The following is an 18545-nucleotide window of genomic DNA, read 5'->3' on the forward strand; positions in this document are numbered from 1 at the left end:
CCCCGCCCTGCCCCGCTGGAGCCATGTGGCTTGCGCCCTGCGCCGCCATCGGCGCTCTCCTTCGGGGAGAGGGGAGGGCGAGAGGCGAGGCGGCAGGGCGCCCCTGGCGGCGCAGCTCCTTCTGCTGCGCGGACGGCCGGCAAAACTTGAGTCCGGGGATCGGGAGCGGCGCGGGAGATCGAGGCGGTGCCGTGGATCCGGGAGATCCAACTGCTCTCTTAAAGCCGAGGTCCCACGGGCATTTCGTCCGGCGCTAGAATGGGCTGTCTAACTTTTCATACCAAGTGGGCCGCAGAAGTACTTGGACACGAACCCCAGACCGGGTGGTGGGTGACGAAGCTAAAATTTGACACCTTCCCCCAGCCCTCATGCTGTCTTCCCAAAGAAGGAGGCATGGGGCTCTGGCAAGACCCTAGAGCCCTCCTACCTTCTTCCCCAAGCTGGGAAAATGCGAACTAGGTTATGGGAAGATGGGCACCTCCTTCCCAATGCCCAGATCCTGGCTTACCTGGTTTTGGGAAGGCAGGCCAAGGGCTGGGGCAAGGCGTCAGATGTTGCCGAAGGCAGGACCCCCCCAAATCTAGACTCTTTCCTGCTTTGGCGAATGTGCGATGCCTGTGGCTCACAAGTCACAGTTTTTTTCCTGCTCTTGGAATCATTGAATTATAGAGTTGGAAGGGATCCTGAGGATCATCTAGGCCAACCCCCGGCAATGCAGGAATATGCAGCTGTTCCATGTGGGGATTGAGGCTGCAACCTTGGCATTATCAGCACCATGCTCTAACCAACCAAGCTATCCAGGCTTTGAATATGGCCTACCTTAAAAACCATGGCCCTTTAGGATACTCTGCTGTGAACTGCTTGCTTCGAACTTTGCTCCAAACTGCGCTGAGATTTGTGGTTGTAAATTTATAGGTATGTTTCTGCTCTACCCCACGCTCCGTTTCTTCCAAATTTGCTTCACTCTCCAGTGAAACTGTCAAGCCCAGGGGCTGCTGAGGCTTATCAGTTGTTAAAGATAACTTAGGTTTGGTTTGGCTTTTAAATGTTCTTATGGCAGCGGTGCAAAGTAGGAAGTTCAGAATCGTCTCCACCCCCATCGTTCTGCCCTGACACTGAGGTCCAGCGCCGAGGGCTTTCTGGCGGTTCCCTCGCTGCGAGAAGCCAAGTTACAGGGAACCAGGCAGAGGGCCTTCTTGGTGGTGGCACCCGCCCTGTGGAATGCCTTCCCACCAGATGTCAAAGAGAAAAATAACTACCAGACTTTTAGAAGACATCTGAAGGCAGCCCTATTTAGGGAAGCTTTTAATGTTTAATAGACTATTGTATTTTAATATTCTGTTGAAAGCCACCCAGAGTGGCTGGGGTAACCCAGCCAGATGGACGGGGTATAAATAATAAATTATTATTATTATTATTATTATTATTATTATTATTATTATTATTATGTATAAAACCTGTTCTCAAGTGTCACCAACCTCTGAAAAAGGGGCACTCTGGAAAGGACACCCCTTCTTCCAGGCGTGCTCTTATACTAAAGCCTCATACTTTAGTAGTGGAACACATGCTGAAAGTCTCCGGTTCAATCCAGTACTCAGAATTTGTCAGGCACGTTTTGCACCTGGCTATTGGCCACCTGCGACCAACTGAAGATGCCCAGGTGCCAGGATGGCACCTGACGTCTCCAACATCTGGGGTTGCATCCCTGGGGATCCTTGGATCCCGATTTGCAAACACTAATACCCATCCTGTGGAAGTCTATCTGCTAAATTTTATCTGCACAATCAGAAAGAGTTTCAGGAACCAAAAAGTCATATTGAAAATTATGACTTTCGAGCTGTCTGCCCACAAAATGGCAACTAGGCATTCCGTTTGGTGACGGTAACCCTGGTTTAAGGAGCACCTAGATTATATATTGGAGTTTCTAACAAGGGATCAATTCTTCCCTAACATCACCGGTTAAAAACAGTTCTCGGCTATTTCGATGGATAGTCAAATATGCCATAACGTGACTTCCTGTGCCCATCCATGTCTTTTTCACAGACCCCTTGTTCAGAATAGTATTGCGCTGGCTTGGTCGCCTGTGGTGAGCAGGAGTTTTCTGCAGGTGACCAGACAAGGAAGCTTTTTCATGGTCTTATTCTCAACAATGCAGGAGCAGAATCCGACATTGTGAGAAATCTTAGGGTCATAGGAAGCTTCCTCCTACAGAGCCAGACCATTGGTCCACCTAGCTTAGTATTGTCTACACTTAGTGGCAGCAACTGTCTGGGGTTTGAAGCAGGAGTGCTGCCCTGCTCTGTCTGGAGATGCCTGGGATTGACCCAGGACACTTTTGCATGCTAAAAGTGTACCACCGAACCAATAAATCCAACGTTACCAGACTCCATTCATCTATGGTTAAAGTAATTATCTGGAACGTGACGCTAACAAGGCAACTGCACCCCCTGCATTGTGGTCGATTTTCCCATGCATTATTTCCTGTCTCCTCCCAATTGGGAGAACCGATCCTTGGAATCTAAGGAAGCCTTGCACAGTTGGGTCAGACCTTTAGTAAGACCAGCTGAGATAGCGCAGAATAAAGAGCCAGCTTTTGAGTTGTCCAGGGCTCTTGGTCAGGCTTGATGTTGGAACACAGCCATGGGGTTGGGGGAGAGAAAAGCTGCCTTGATTCTTAAGCCACAAAAACCTGCATTTGGTCAGATTCCACTGCGCTCCATCTCAAGTGCAGCCCAGGAGGAGAGATTGGTCTTGCAGTGCAATTCTTGCATGTCTGCTCACTACCCCTGAGTGCAGTGGTTCTTGCTCCCGTGCCTAATAGGATTGCAAGCAGTGCAGACATGCACCACCTTGCTCTGATAATTGGATCAGCTCTCCTGGGTGCTGCGTAGGTTTCAGGCTGCACTTAGCAACACGGGGACAAAGACAAGCCGGGGTGGTGTAGTGATTAGAATGGCAGGCAGGCTAGGACCTGGGAGACCGGGGTTCAAATCCACACTCGGACATGAAGCTCACGGGGCGACTTTGGCGCAGGCACTGTTTCTCAGCCTAACCTACCTCGCAGGGTTGTCGTAGTGGCGGGGGATGGGGATGAAAAAGAACCAAGCAGGCCATCTTGAGCTCCTTGGAGGAAAAGCGGGGTATAGATGTACAGTGGTGCCCCGCAAGACGAACGCCTCGCAAGACGAAAAACCCGCTAGACGAAAGGGTTTTCCGTTTTGGAGGCGCTTCGTAAAACGAATTCCCCTATGGGGTTGCTTCACAAGACGAAAAAAATCTTGCATCCCCCCCGCGGTTTTTTTCCGCTTTTTCCGCCCTTTTCTTAAGCCGCTAAGCCGCTTATCAGCTGTTCCGCTGATAAGCCGCTTAACAGCTGATCGCTGGAAGCCGCTTGACAGCTGTAGCGCTAATCCGCTAAGCTGTCAATGGGCTTGCTTCGCAAGACGAAAAAACCGCTAGACGAAGAGAATCGCGGAACGGATTCTTTTCGTCTTGCGAGGCACCACTGTACCTTAATTTGCACAGAAGGGACTTTGGTAGCCAGTTCTCAATGTTTTAAAATGCCTTCAGCGAGGTGGGCATGAAACACGCTGGACTAGTAACTTGGGAAGATCAATATCATCTACAGTGGCTGGCAATGGCTCTCCAGGATTTCAAGCAAGATCTTTCTTCCAGCCCTATCAGGAGACGCCAGGGACTGAACCTCTGTCCCTGAGCTACGGGGAAGAAACCAGGGGGCTCCAGGCCTCTGCAGCTGAGGGGGAAGCCTCAGCAGGTTCCCCGCCACGCCGCCCCTGCCGAAAAAGCAAACCACTTTTTTTGGCTGCAAGAATGAAATGTTTTTCCCCTCCTTAATCTTGCGGCTCAGAAGTTTGGGAATGGCATTCCTCTCGAAAGTTACTCAGGCCTCCTCCCTAGTTACAGAGAATCGGTATCTCTCTCTCTCGCTCTCTTTGCAGAATTACTCTTGGCTTAATTTGTTCAGAAACATTCTGTTAGTTGGCCTCCAACCAACTAATATTTGTTTTGTTTTGTTTTTGTCCCTCCCGGGCAACACAAGCCTGGGAAACCTCTCTCAGTGCTGCCTTAGTGCATTCAGCCAGCCGGAGCCGTGACGCTTAGGGAATTGTGCAAAAACCGTGGCGGAATTTCTTCTTCTTCTTCATTTCAAAGAAATGCTCTTCTTGCATTAGTGGGCGGAGAGGTGGGCGGATGAGAATGGAGGACAAGTAGCAGAAGCAGGAAGCCAGCGTGTGCCTGCCCGGCTGATAGATAACTTGCGTGAAGACCGCTTTGCATCTCCCTGTTAAGTTTCTCAGAGGCGGAATCTGTTCCGCCCTGCATGCTTTCTCACCACATTTTGTGTGTGCGTGCAATCGTGCTTTTGCCCATTGCTGCTCCGTCGGACTGTTTGTTGCAAACCAATATAGCCGGTGATGTCATGAGCGGCATGTGAACTGGAGCTCTCGCTGCTTAGGCAACCACTCCTGCAGAAGGCAAAACAGGAGGAGATGCCGCGAGTCTTCCTTGGCTTGGAGACATCGCTCGCCTCTGCTGCGTTTCATGCGTTAAGGCCCCTCTCTCCGCCCCCTTTGCAGTTTATTTCAAGTTTATTTATTTATAACAGAAGCCTCGCGCTCATCGTGGTCGGGGAAGGAGCGCCGCCGCAGCTACGCCTGGCTCACGGTTGTTAGGAGGATGTCGGAAGGATGTGGAAAGGATGGTGATAACCAAGTTTAGGAAGCGAGTTGGACGAAGCGAAGCTGCAGGAATTGGGCAGGTTTGGTGGCTCAGATCGGGGAAGGGCGCAGCGGCAGAGCATCCGTCAACTTTGCATGACGTAGATCCCAAATTCAGGACCGGGAGAGAGACTCCTGCTTGAAGAGCTGATGCTGGTCAGTGTATACACAATGCTCTAGACCAGCCTGTTGCAACCTGTTGGTCCCCAGATGTTGTTGAATTACAACTCCCATCACCCCTAGCTAGCAAGGCCAGAGCGCAGGGATGATGGGAGTTGTAGTCCAACAACATTTGGGGACCCACAGGTTGAGAACTGCTGCCAAACCGATGGTCTGTCTTGGTATAATCCAGTTCCTTGCATCCTTTCGTGATTCCTCAAGCCCTGCCAGCACCTGTGGCAAGAGGCATGTTGTCCTGAGCCACCCACCCAGAGCTCCTCATTTTCTCTTCTTCTGACACACTCCGGAGAGGCTGCCCTCTTGGAGGTTTGAGATGTTGTGTGGATGTAGATTGATGCATCCTGCGTTGAGGAGGGATGCTGAGCTGCCTGTAGCATTGTGGTCATTGGCAGGGCACGATGCAGGTGTTTTGATCTTCCCATGGGTCTTGTTTGTCTGTAAGGATGTAAAAGCAACTGTGGGGTGGGAGGGGAGGAAGAGTTGGTTTGGCATGGGGCAGCAGTCCTTTCCTCCCCGCCTTGCGTTCCTGATCAAAATGCCTTGCCCCCAGACATCCAGCTTGCAGATACAGGAACCTGCGTTTTTCTTTTTCTTCGCACCTTTGGAGGAATGCTTTAGACCAGGGGTCAGCAAACATTTTCAGCAGGGGGCCGGTCCATTGTCCCTCAGACCTTGTGGGGGGCCGGACTATATTTTTTTTGGGGGGGGGGATGAACGAATTCCTATGCCCCACAAATAACCCAGAGATGCATTTTAAATAAAAGGACACATTCTTCTCATGTAAAAACACGCTGATTCCCGGACTGTCCGTGGGCCAGATTTAGAAGGTGATTGGACTGGATCCGGAACCTGGGCCGTAGTTTGCCTACCCATGCTTTAGACGAGGAAAGCAGTGTGGAAGGGAAGAGTTAAACGCGCACAGGCTCCCTCTTGCTACTGCCCTGATTGAGATCAGTGCCTCCCTGGCAGCTGCTTTTGAACTTTCTGGAAATCTGACCAGGGATCTTCCGTGTCTCCTTTGGCCCTAAAAGCCTGAGCTGCAAATCAGGACGTCTGTGATTAGACTCTGGCCCCAGCCACAAACTCGTTATATGTAGCTTTTAGCCTGTTAGCCTCAGTCCGTTGTTACACTCACCCACCTCTTAACCCCCCTTCACAGATCCCTCAATGTGTTTTAAAGATTACAAGACAGGAACACCTGCTGAGTGCTTTGCACACTGTATAAATGCTACGCACTACTCAGGAGGTTGTGGACTCTCCTTCATTGGAGGTGTTTAAACAGATATTGGGGATGCTTCAGTTGAAATGCCTGCATTGCAGGGGATTGGACTAGAGGACCCTCAGGGTCCCTTCCAACTCTACAGTTCTGTGATTCTATGATCCCTAGACATAAACGGGAGATTTTGTGTGGGAATGGATGAGCAACATGCAGCTAAAGTGCCTTGTTGGTTGCACCTCACAGAGACCTGGGTTCATCTTCCCATTGAGTTACGAAGCTTCCTGGTTGCCCTTGGGCCATTATTGTATCTTAATAATTATTCTTCATTCATTGATATAGGAATACCCTTTTAAAATATGTCTAGAGGAGTTTGACAGACACCACCATAGGAACAGCTAGAAACCGTTTTCAAAACAGCACGAAATCAAATGGTAAAGGTACAAAATGAACACCTAAGGCAGATACTTTTCTCATTCATCTGGGAAAGCTTGTTGAAACAACAACAAAAATGTCTTCGTTTGTTTTTGGAAAATACAGATAGTGGGGACCTGTTTTATCTCAATAGGAATGCTGTTCAGGGACAGCCTTACTGAAGGCTCTGCTGCAAGTTCCATTCAGTCTTCTTTAGCCTAACCTTCCTTACAGGGTTGTTGTGATAATACACTATCCTGCAAGTGTGTGTGTGTGTGTAAATAAACTGTAAAAGTGATGGCACTGTTTCTCTTGCACATCTCATAGAAGAATATGCCTTATGAACAATTGCAGCTTAGGATTTTCCAATGTATAGGAAGCCATTGGTATCTCACTAAAAAGGCATACCTGAAGTCATAAGTCTTTGACTGCAGTTAACTCAGGCTAGAGATAAAAGAAGGCAGGGGAGAGATAAGTATGCAGTTTGGAAGAGAGCTTGTTTTGGCTGCAGGAAACCCTGGTCATATCCCCACTCAGCCATGAAGCTCCACTGAGCGGTTTCCCTGCTCATCTGTCTTCCTGTCCTTCTCCCTCCCTCTGTTTCCTGCCTGCCTTCTTGGGAGAATGAAATGAGGCAACCGCCATGAAAAGCCGCTCTGAACTCTTTGGAGGAAGATTGGGATACGGATGTTTGCAAAAAAAGGAAACACTGTTTGCTACCACCCCCTAGAAGCAAGGTTGCGTAAAAAGATCGCCATCGTGTTGCATTCATTGCTCTAAAGGATGGTGGCAATTTGCTCCATATGTTGGGCTGCTGTTGACGTATGTGAACTGGCACCTGGTTTCCTGAGGCTAGAGAACCATCTCCCTGCTGCCCAAGAGGAAAGCTTTTGCAAACTGGATGAATGCTGAGTATGCATCAGAAACTGCTGTTTTATACAAAGTCAGGCCACAGGTCTGTTGGGCTCACTTTTGTCAACACTGGCTGGCAGCAGCAGCTGTCCAGGGTTTCTGATGGAGTAGCTCTCCCAATCCTACCTGGAGATGCTGGGGACTGAACCTGGAACCTTCTGCATGCCAAGCAGATGAACGACCTGCTTGTCACATAGAGGCATCCATATGGACTCTCTCCTTGGAGCTTTTAAAGCTTTTAAATCTAGAAGCATCCATATGGACTCTATCCTTGGAGCTTTTAAAGCAGAGGTTGGATGGGCATCTGTCATGGATGCTTTAGTTGAGATTCTTGCCCTGCAGGTCGTTGGACTATCCGGTGCACAACCTGTGGCCCTCCAGATGTTCTTGGACTACACCTTCCATCACCCCCAATCACTGGCTGTGCTGTTTGGGGCTGATGGATGTTGTAGTCCAGAAACATCTGGAGGACCTCTGGACTAGATGATTCTCTGGGCCCCTTCCAACTGTACCATTCTGTGATTCTATAATTCCTGCTCCTTTCTTTTAATTCTTCTTGCTAGTGCTGGTATAGTGATGATTGCTATGCTTTTGACTCTATAGGCATTCCTTTTGTAAATCACCTATTTCTGCATCGCGTGGCAAATAATAACAATAATAATAATAATGATATTTATATGCAGACTTGTAACCTCTGTGGATCCATTTGCAAGGCCTCATAAAAGGCCCTTCTTAGCAGTCCTGTTTTGCAACTGCAACATCTCTCTCATTATTAGGAATCCAGCATATTTGCCGTAGCTCTGTCCCACTTTTGGCAGCAAGCCTGCCTATTTTTGGAGACTATGGAGAGATCGCGTTGTGGTACGGTGGAGCTCCAGCTTCTCAGTAACAAACTCCTTGCATGTTTGTTTGGCAGAGCTTGGGTTGGGGGAATGTGAAAACTGGCAAATGGTTTTCTTTAGCAAAAAGGGCTAAGGACCACAACGCAGAAGTAAAATTGCCCCTTCTAAACACAATTAGGAACACCCCACCATGATCATATTCTCTTTCCCTGCCCCCTCAAGTAAATTTGTTCTTCTTTGCATGATCAGAGTGAACATGACATGTGCATTCTTCTTAATTCTAACCAAGTTCTATTCATGGCTACAAACCTGTGTGTTTTGCTTACCATGGTTAGCTCTGCAAGGGGAAGGTGAGGAGGACACACGTGAAAGGGGGAAAGCAGAGCATGGTCCTGTGAACGTGAAGAGGGAGAAGCAAGCTGCTAGGACACTTGGGATTGCCTTGCTATGCTTAGGGATTTCCTTAAAGAAATTGGTATTTTTCCATGAGCCCTTAGAAAGCAGTTCTTTGCTGTTTGCAGCCCATGATGGTTTCAGCAAACTCTTTCTAATATGTCCTAAGATGAGCAATGGGTTTTTAAATAGTTCCTGCATGGTCAAACAGGCACAGAGAATGGGAAAATCCTAAATGAGGCATGGATTCGTTTTCACCACAGTCCCAAACAAGGACAAAATATGTTGGTGGTTGTTGACATCCATATGTCTCGGAAGATAGTAGAGCAGTGATGGCCAAACTTGGCCCTCCAGCTGTTTTGGGACTACAGCTCCCATCATCCCTAGCTAACAGGACCAGTGGTCAGGGATAATGGGAATTGTAGTCCCAAAACAGCTGGAGGGCCATGTTTGGCCATCACTGTAGTAGAGGAATGTGCCTTTGGGGTAATGGTCACCCATGATTGCTAGATGCACCCTAAACTAGGGTCTTGTTTAGACAGTAGCATCTGTTGCTTCTGGTTCAGTTCCATAATGGACAAATGAATGTGCAGTAAGTTGCTATGGGAAGGGGCAATTCCCCCCCCCCCTTTTACACAGACGCACAGACTCTGGGTGATTTGGATGGGCAGGTACTAGCTCAGTTTGCATCATTCTCTGCCTCTACAGTACTATAATGTTATTGACCCCACCCCCCAAGTATGGGAGTGGTTGAATGACCCCATAGCATTTCGCAGCAAAGCAGCAAAGCCAAATCACATTTCCAAGTGTCTGCTGTTAACAGAAGCTGAAACATATTGTGTGCACTGCAAATGCAGCACATGGGGCCTTTCTGCAATGTGCAGAGCTGAATTAACCATCGTCCTAAATATCATACAGCACAGTTTGGAGATTCCACCATGGAGAATTGAGTGCCCCCACCCATCCTTTTAAAGCCCTCACAGCTTTACTCAGTACTTTTTTGTCACATGACAGGGGAGCGGCAATGATATGAAGTCATTAAAACCAAAATGCAAGCCCGCTTAGCAAGAAAAACAGGATGGCTACAAATCTCTGCAATGTGCTTTTTCAGTAGGTGAGCACACCTGCCCTGGGCTGCATTGGGGCAAGCGTTTCACCACAACTTTACTGCTCAGGAAGTGCCCCCTGTTTCTCTAGTCTAGAGGGTGTATATTAATGGAAGCCCATCAGCTCCTGTCCTTTGACTGGTGACCAGGATGAGGCCTTGGGATTGGACCGGCCACACAAATACTAGAAACCGGGTCTTTTTGACTTGCATAATTAGCAGAGCATAATACCTTGCCTGCTTTACTCCAGTTCCTGCTATGGCACATAATACCCTTTTTCTGTAATTCTGAACACAATTCCTTGGAAATACGTGCCTGGCAAGTTGTTATTCCTAGGGTCCTGCAGCATTGTGCTTTTAGACACCACATTGCCCCTGGACCTTCTGCTTCGTGCTCTGCCCCTCCTGATTTGATTTTAATTACATATCGGCGGTGGCTGGGAGGATGGATGGATTTCACTTAGACGACTGACATTAATAAGAAAAAAAGGCTGATTTAAATCACTCAGCTGTTTTGCCGCAGTGTCCATGATGTTTTCTAAGGTTTCAAAATCATCCCCCAGGTCCAGAAAAGCTGGGGACCTGTGCATTACCCATACACGTAGACCACAAATCTTGCCTTGTAAGACTACTGAAGACTTGCAGGAGCCAGCTAGAGAAAACCTGCGGGGGGGGGGGGGAGGCAAACATGCAAGAAAGCAGGAGCTGCTGGCCACTTTTTCTTCTTCTCTTTATCTCTCATTATCTTTCAGGGGCTAATTTTCCCTGGAACATACCCCTCCCAACTCATTGGAAAGGTTAGTTGCTGAGCTGTGCCAAAGAAGCATCTGCTTCCCTGTGAGGCCTTGTGAGACCTGAGCGCACGCTCCTGCTTCTCTGTGCGGCAGCTTGAAATCCTGCGCCGCCAGCCTTCAGGAGGAAATCTCAACAAGCTGAGCTCCACTAGGCATGGATACTTTTCACACGGCATGTGCGATGTGTCACCAGCCTCTTAAGTCACGTTGATTTCAATGAAGCTTTTTCTCCCACCTAGGAATTCTAGGATCACAGCCTACCCTCTCCAGCCCCTGCGAGTATTTTTTATTTATTTAATCTTCTTTTATATCCCACCTTTCTGTCGTGGAACCCAAGTTAGCATACACGTGGGCCCCGCGTAGGCACAGATGCAGGCCTGCTTGGTTCCAGCACCATTCCTTCAGACTTTTATTACCCTGGGTAGAGGCAGGGAAGCCAGTGAGTAACCCCAGCACACATACACTTACAACACAGATTCCCTGAGGTCTCCTGTGCCTCTTATTTGGCTCCAGAAGCATATCAAAATGCATTCATCCGTGGCTAGTATGGTAATCAGTTAGGGCAAAGATAACCAGCATGGTGCCCTCAAATATTTTTGCTGGACTACAACTCCCATCATCCCAGGCCATTTGCCATGCTGGCTGGGGCTGATGGGAGATGGAGTCCAACAGAAGCATTAGAAGGGTACCATGTTGTTGGCCATCACTTGGTTCGGATCATGAGGTAGTGGGGCTCTTCTTTCAGTTGTCAAAACTTAGCTGATAGCTGTATATATGTTTTTTCTCTCCTCCTCCCTTTCCCTCTTGTTTGCACAGGGCCGTGATTCTGGCGCAAGATGGCAAGGACCAGCCACAGCAGCTATGTCCTCCAGCAGCTCAACAACCAAAGAGAGTGGGGTTTTCTCTGCGACTGCTGCATTGCGATTGACGACATCTACTTCCAGGCGCACAAAGCTGTCCTTGCCGCCTGCAGCTCTTATTTCAGGATGTTTTTCATGAGCCAGCAGCACAGCACGGCGCAACTAAACCTCAGCAACATGAAGATCACCGCCGAGTGCTTTGATCTCATTTTGCAGTTCATGTATCTGGGGAAAATCGCAACGGCCCCCAACAACTTTGAGCAGTTCAAGGTGGCCATGAACTCGCTGCAGCTGTACAACGTGCCGGAATGTCTGGAAGACATACAGGACACAAACTCCTCGGGTTTGCGGTGCTCCTCTTCCGCTTCCAGCACCCAAAATAGCAAAATGGTCTTTGGCGTGCGGATGTACGAAGAGACGCTGGCCCGAAGCGGGAGTGAAGTGAGCAGGTGCGGTGCTGAACCTCCAAGTTCGACGGTGAGCACATCCCAGGGCAGGGAGGTCAGCGACGAAGCTCTGCGGCTGAGCAGCTTATCCGAGCAGCCGTTGGAGAGCTGCAAAGGGAGTGTTGTGCGCAAGGCCTCTGGCGCCAAAGACCGAGTGTCCATATCGCGCCGCTTTGGGAGGAGCTTCACCTGCGACGGCTGCGGCTTCAGTTTCAGCTGCGAGCGGCTGCTGGACGAGCACATCATGTCCTGCACAAACAGGCACTCCTATCAGAACACCAGGTATTATGGGGCCGATAAGAAAGACGGCGGCGAGAGAGACTCCGCCCTTAAAACCCCATCTCCGCAGCTGGACGAATTCAAAGCAGAGGCAAGCCAAGCGACGGATGGGTCATCCTCCCCAGCGTCGAATGTAACTAGCGGGAAAGGCACTAGCGTTTCACTGGAGGCGCTGGGCAAACAGCGGAGTCGAGCCATGGAGAGGAAAAGGATCATTGTCAAGGTGGAGCCAGAGGACAACCCCATCGACGACCTGAAAGAGTTTAACATTATTAAGGTGACCGACGGCAACGATTCCACTGACAATGACGACCTGGATGATGATGACCCGGTTTACAGGTACTACATTGAGGAAGAGGTCAGTGAAAACAGGCGTGTTAGGAAAGCTTTCTTAAAACCCCACATGCCTATTGATGAGGAGGCCAGGAAATATTTTAGAAGCGCCAGGGTCCTTAACAGTAAAGTCAGTGCCGTCGAGGAGGGCCCAGAAAATGCGTCCTGTGAACTGTGCGGGCAGACAATCACTGAGGAAGACCTCTCTTCGCATTACTTGTCCAAGCACATAGAAAACATATGTGCGTGTGGGAAATGTGGCCAGATATTGGTGAAAGGGCGCCAGTTGCAGGATCATGCGCAGTCTTGCGGGGAGCCCCAAGACTTGACCACCAATGGCTTAAGGAACATGGAGGAGAAAATTGACTTGGAAGAAAGCCCCGAGGAGCAATCTGAAATCCAGGAGATGATGTACGTGGAGATGCTGGACGAGTTTGGAGACGGCCATTTCCAGATGAACAGTTTTCCGAAGAAACAGCTCTACAGGGATTCAGCTTGCCCTTTCCGGTGCCCTAACTGCGGCTTGCGTTTTGAGACGGAGAATTTGGTGGTTGAGCACATGTCCAGCTGCCTGGATCAAGATCTGTTCAAGAATGCCATGATGGAAGAGAATGAAAGAGACCATCGACGCAAACATTTCTGCAATCTTTGCGGTAAGGGCTTTTATCAGCGTTGCCACTTACGGGAACACTATACGGTGCACACCAAGGAAAAACAGTTTGCTTGTCAGACATGCGGCAAGCAGTTCCTAAGAGAGCGCCAGTTGCGCCTTCACAACGACATGCACAAGGGCATGGCTAGGTATGTCTGCTCCATTTGTGACCAAGGAAACTTCCGGAAGCACGATCATGTCCGGCACATGATATCCCACCTGTCAGCTGGAGAGACAATATGCCAGGTCTGCTTTCAGATTTTCCCAAATAATGAACAACTCGAGCAGCACATGGATGTTCACCTCTATACATGTGGCGTATGTGGCGCCAAATTTAATCTGAGGAAAGATATGAGATCTCACTATAATGCCAAACATTTGAAAAGAACATGAATGCATAATGCTTATTGGCAAGAACTAAAACAAAAGCAAGTGGAACACCAAAGCATAGCAAACAATCATACATTTTAAAAAGAATTAAATGGCCTGTTTTGAAATGTTCTGGTTTTCTTTGTTTGTTTGTTTGTTTAAAAGAACCTTTAAATCATGCGCTTCTTCATTTAGGCTGCAATTCTATGCTCACTTACCTGGAAGTAAGCCCCAGTGAACTTAATGGGACTTTCTTCTAGGTAAGTAGTTATGGAATTGCACTGTTAGGGTATTAAAGTTCATAAAAAGCACCAAATGTTTAATTATTGCATTTTTATTCTTGCCTCATGTTAAGTTCTGTTTCTGTGTTTTCTTCCCTGCTTTCTTAAGTAGATGAATCAAATCATTATTTTTAAACTCTAGACTTCAAAAGCACACTGTAGTATTACCTGAATCACCGGCTTCTATTAAACAGCTTCTCAGTTCCATCAATGTAAGCTGTCTCCTTTTCTATTTCCATGTGCATAGAATCGAAGAATTGTACAGTTGGAAGGGACCCTGAGAATCATCTAGTCCAACCTCCTGCAATGCACAAATATGCAGCTGTCCCATATGGGGAGTAAACCTTCATGTGAAAACCGAGACTGCATAATGTTTAATATGCGCAGGGATTGGGAAGAAATATCCACTGGCCACAACCCAACACATAGCATAAACATGCTTAAGCCTGTTGAAATCAATGGGCTGTGTTGGACTGTACCTATTGAGTGGTAGTCAGCTATGTTTTACTCAAGAGTAGACCAAGTGAAATTAATGTTACTAAGGTGGACTATTAAGTCCAGTGAGTACACTGAGCAAAACCTATTGGGTTTATAACTTAATGTATATACTGGCTATCACAGACATCTTGTTTGATATTTAAATCTCATGATCCAGAGCACTTTGGGTGACTTTAGTTCATTCTGCAATACTATCTTGGGGCGAAATGAGAGTACTGCACATCCACAGGAATTCTCTGCTGTGCAGACATGCTGCAACAGAAACATCAGGTTGTTGCAGCATATGCACATTGTAAAACATCCAGGATATACTCTAAAACAGTCTTCCACACCCTTGCTACTTGCCATGCTTTGGACAACAACTCCTCTGAGGTCCACCTCCAAGGGTCTTCCGGCAGTTCCCTGACTGCGAGAAGTGAACCAGGCAGAGGGCCTTCACAGCACTGGTGGCCTTCCTGTGGAATGCCCTCCCATCAAGGAGATCAAGAACTACACAACTTTTAGACGACAGCTAAAGCCAGCCCTGTATTGGGAAGTTTTTAATCTTTTGACTTTTTATTATGTTTTTATATGCCCTAGAAGCCGCCCAGGGTGACTGGGGAGACCTAGCCAGATGGGCGGGGTATAAATACTACTATTGCTGCTGCTGCTGCTGCTGCTGTACTGTATTAACCAAAACCTCAATTAATGGCTACCACAGTACCAATTCTTCATTAAAAATAACAGGAAAAACTGGTGGTGAAGTGTGGGAGGAATGGACAGCCCAATAAGGAGGATACCCCAAGATGCTTGTCCCAGATCTATGGTGCAATGTCTACTTAATGAGGGCCAAAATTATCTGTGCGAAAAGTGGAAAATGTAACTACCATACACAACACCACCCTCAGTTTAATATCCTATGTCTTACTGTGCAAAGACTACAGATATGAACGGAGGCAGAGCTCTAGTTAGTGGGAAAGTTTTCTTTGTCTCCCAAGTTGCAAAAAGACTACAAGCCGTCTTTGATTTTCACATGCTACAGAAGCTTGTATTGTTTCCAACCATTCACCATTTAGAATGGTTTCGGTTGATGTATGAGCTCTGCCTGGTGACTAATCTAAAACATGCATGCTTCTGTTGGAACAGAAATAGATGCTGGGTGGTTTGAAGATTGCAAACTCAGATCCTGTGGCAGGTTGTTCCTTCATTTAAGACAGGAACTGCAGGGCAAGGGGCCAAGTACCGCCCTGCAAGCCTCTCTAATTTGGCCCTTGACCACACCCTTCTCCCATGGCCAAGCCCCGCACCTGTTTTGCACCCTCATTGACTGTCCCCCCCCCCCGACATGTACGCTTGAATTCTCATAATACCTCTTGCTTGAATGGATGGAAGATACAGAATGACCCCTTATTTAAAACTGCGCTTCTCAACAATAATAATGGTACAAATGACACAGGTTTAATCCTCAATTTACTACTTTCACATGATATAGGAAGGTGTGAGCCTCTCTCCTCTCTGCAGCAAATCCTTCATGCCCCCTAGTGGATAACCAGTCGCCCATTGTTTCTTAAGGGACAAGAGCTGCACTAACTGGGCGTCGTGTACACTATGTTCAGGGACAGTTAATTAGCAGTGTGCTGTCTCCTTAGACACAATACAGTCTCCAAATCACTCCCTCTCTCACCTTGAACTAGGAGGATGCCAGGGAGCTGTATTAAGCTAGGGAGCTGCATGAAACCCACATTAATAAACCTGTCCAGTTGCCAACACCTTTGTGGGATCTGAAGTCTGTAGTTGGTGGTCATCCCTATTGTGCTGTGTCCATGATGTTGCCTGACTGGTGCAGGGCAGAGGACGCACCTGTTTTTCTGCCATATGAAGGCACTGGCCAGCCAAGTTAAGTGAGCGAGTGAACTGGGCCTCTGAGATGGGTTCCATAATGCTCAACAGTATTTGCTGACACTTGTGGGTTGGGTCAGCAGGCCTTGTGGGTCGGGTCAGCAAGCCAAACTGGGCCCATTGCGGATTTCAGAGGCCTCTTGCTTACTGTTGCAAGCACTAGGAGCTCTTGAGAGAATGTAAGGTAAAGGGACCCCTGACCATTAGGTCCAGTCATGGCTGACTCTGGGGTTGCAGCACTCTTCTCGCTTTATTGGCTGAGGGAGCCGGTGTACAGCTTCCAGGTCATGTGGCCAGCATGACTAAGCCGTTTCTGGCAAACCAGAGCAGCGCATGGAAACGCCGTTTACCTTCCCGCCAGAGCGGTACCTATTTATCTACTTGCACTGGCGTGCTTTCGAACTGCTAGGCTGGCCGGAGCAGGGACTGAGCAACGGGAGCTCACCCCGTTGTGGGGATTCAAACCGCCGACCTTCTGATCGGCAGGTCCTAGGCTCCGTGGTTTAACCCACAGCGCCACCCACGTCCCCTGAGAGAATGTAACAGGCCATAATATGTGCTCTATGCTGCAATTTGTTCCGGTCTTATACCTAGCAGGGGTTGGCAACCAGAGGTCCTCCTGAGCAGTGGCGTAGCGTGGTGGGTGCAGGGGGCCAGCCGCACCGGGCGCAACATCTGGGGGGGGGGGCGCACTCGCAGTTGCAGCTCTCTGTCCCTACCTAGATCCACGGGTTAGGGGGCGCAAATTACTTGCCTTGCCCCGGGTGCTGACAACCCACGCTATGCCACTGCTCCTGAGTCAAACTGGCACCTGTCCCATTTAGCACCACAAGGTGTGTTGGAGGGTATTTTTAGCGAAGGGACTCTGTAGTAAACCATGAGAAGAGAAAGTGGGGAGCTTCTACTGTGTATAGCTGTGCCTTTAACAGCAACTTGATTGCAGACATTAGAATGGGATAATGTCTGTTCCTGTGATGTGATAAATTTTGCCTGTTCAGCCCGCTCTTAAAGGCGCAGGAGCAGCCTGGCTCTTCCCATGGTAGCAGGCAACTGTATTGATCAGCTAATTCATACAGCTTTCATCAATGGACTATACCCGTAAAAAACCAAGACCTGCTTTGGCCATATGGTATACAGTGGTACCTCGGGTTACATACGCTTCAGGTTACATACGCTTCAGGTTACAGACTCCGCTAACCCAGAAATAGTACCTCGGGTTAAGAACTTTGCTTCAGGATGAGAACAGAAATCGCATGGCGGCAGCGCGGCAGCAGCAGGAGGCCCCATTAGCTAAAGTGGTGTTTCAGGTGAAGAACGGACCTCTGGAACGAATTAAGTACGTAACCAGAGGTACCACTGTATCTCTTTACTCTTTGATGTGATCCAATTGAAATATGGCTGTGCCTCTATAATGAGCGTTTTCCATACTGGCTTGGCTGCTACCAAGGCCCTGCCATAAAACGGCTGTGTGTTGCAGGGGACTCGGGAGCATTTTCTAAGGTGCAGAAGAGTACATGGCAAGAGCTGGCTTGGGCTCTTGGGCCTCACAGTCTCCAAGGATGAGCTGAGAATGCACCCTGCATTGTTCCCTTGCAACAAGATATTACTGCAGAGAAAATCAGTAGTGGTGGACAACTTTCTGGGAAGCTTGTCAGCTGTTACTGATTTTTCTTTGAGAAATACCCACTAAGCTTGTAAAACTCCCAGAAAGACAAATTGATACGATTTGCTATTCAAATAGCTACAGTGCATCTGGTAATTTGTATCAACTCATGGGCTGTGTGGTTGCCAACTTGTTTACAGAAAGCAGTTTTGTGCATTTAACAGCAATATTGGAGGCAGAAATTTCACAACTGCATCTGTTGAAATTCTACCTGCCAAAGGTAGCAATCCTGTTGCTGTCTTGACCTAGGTTATGTAGTTTGTAAGCAGGCAGGTTCTGCCACTGTTGAGGCAGTGTGAGCCTTCCTGAAACAAGTGATTTATATATTTAGTTTTGGTTAGTGTTAAATCTGGGCTCATCAAAGAAAAGTCAGTCATGCGGCACAAAAGTGAACCTGTGTTTATCAGTTCCTTGCCTTAATACTTATTGAAAAGTTCCTAATCTGACTTCCTGGCAAATAGTTGTCAGCTTGTAACTTTAAATGCCCTCAAGACAATTTGGAAAATGAAGTGGCAGAGGCTGCTTCCCTCTGTTCATCCCCCGGTCCTTTCCCCCAACCAACCCTAGCCTCTAAAACAGGAGGTAAATGAGGCATCCTGTTCATCAGACATGTTCTTCATACCCAGAGTCTGTGAGTTCAAATCCTTGCTGTTGTCTTTAAATAGTCTTCTCTATTTTCAGAGGCAGTGTG

At 48.2% G+C, this 18545-nt stretch overlaps 2 protein-coding genes across 4 annotated transcripts in view; both read left to right on the top strand.

Moving 5' to 3' along the window:
- The window catches only part of PPP1R36 (protein phosphatase 1 regulatory subunit 36), a gene marked incomplete at its 5' end in the record, with an annotated part of 69582 nt that overhangs the window by 715 nt on the left and 50322 nt on the right, over positions 1 to 18545 (top strand). The gene's annotated exons all lie outside the window — the stretch shown is intronic.
- On the top strand, positions 4128 to 14022 carry ZBTB1 (zinc finger and BTB domain containing 1). 3 transcript variants are annotated; one of them, XM_081911371.1, is made up of 2 exons: positions 4128 to 4780; positions 11412 to 14022. In XM_081911371.1, exon 2 carries the CDS (start codon positions 11432 to 11434, stop codon positions 13556 to 13558), a length of 2127 nt encoding a protein of 708 aa, XP_081767497.1. In that variant the 5' UTR covers positions 4128 to 4780; positions 11412 to 11431; the 3' UTR covers positions 13559 to 14022. The 3 variants fall into 3 exon arrangements, with proteins under 3 accessions (XP_081767497.1, XP_081767499.1, XP_081767498.1); XM_081911373.1 differs by lacking the exon at positions 4128 to 4780 and adding an exon at positions 4806 to 4895; XM_081911372.1 differs by lacking the exon at positions 4128 to 4780 and adding an exon at positions 9468 to 10598.

The sequence above is a fragment of the Podarcis melisellensis genome, assembly GCF_964234715.1.
Source record: "Podarcis melisellensis genome assembly, chromosome: 1".
Taxonomy (NCBI): Eukaryota; Metazoa; Chordata; class Lepidosauria; order Squamata; family Lacertidae; genus Podarcis; species Podarcis melisellensis.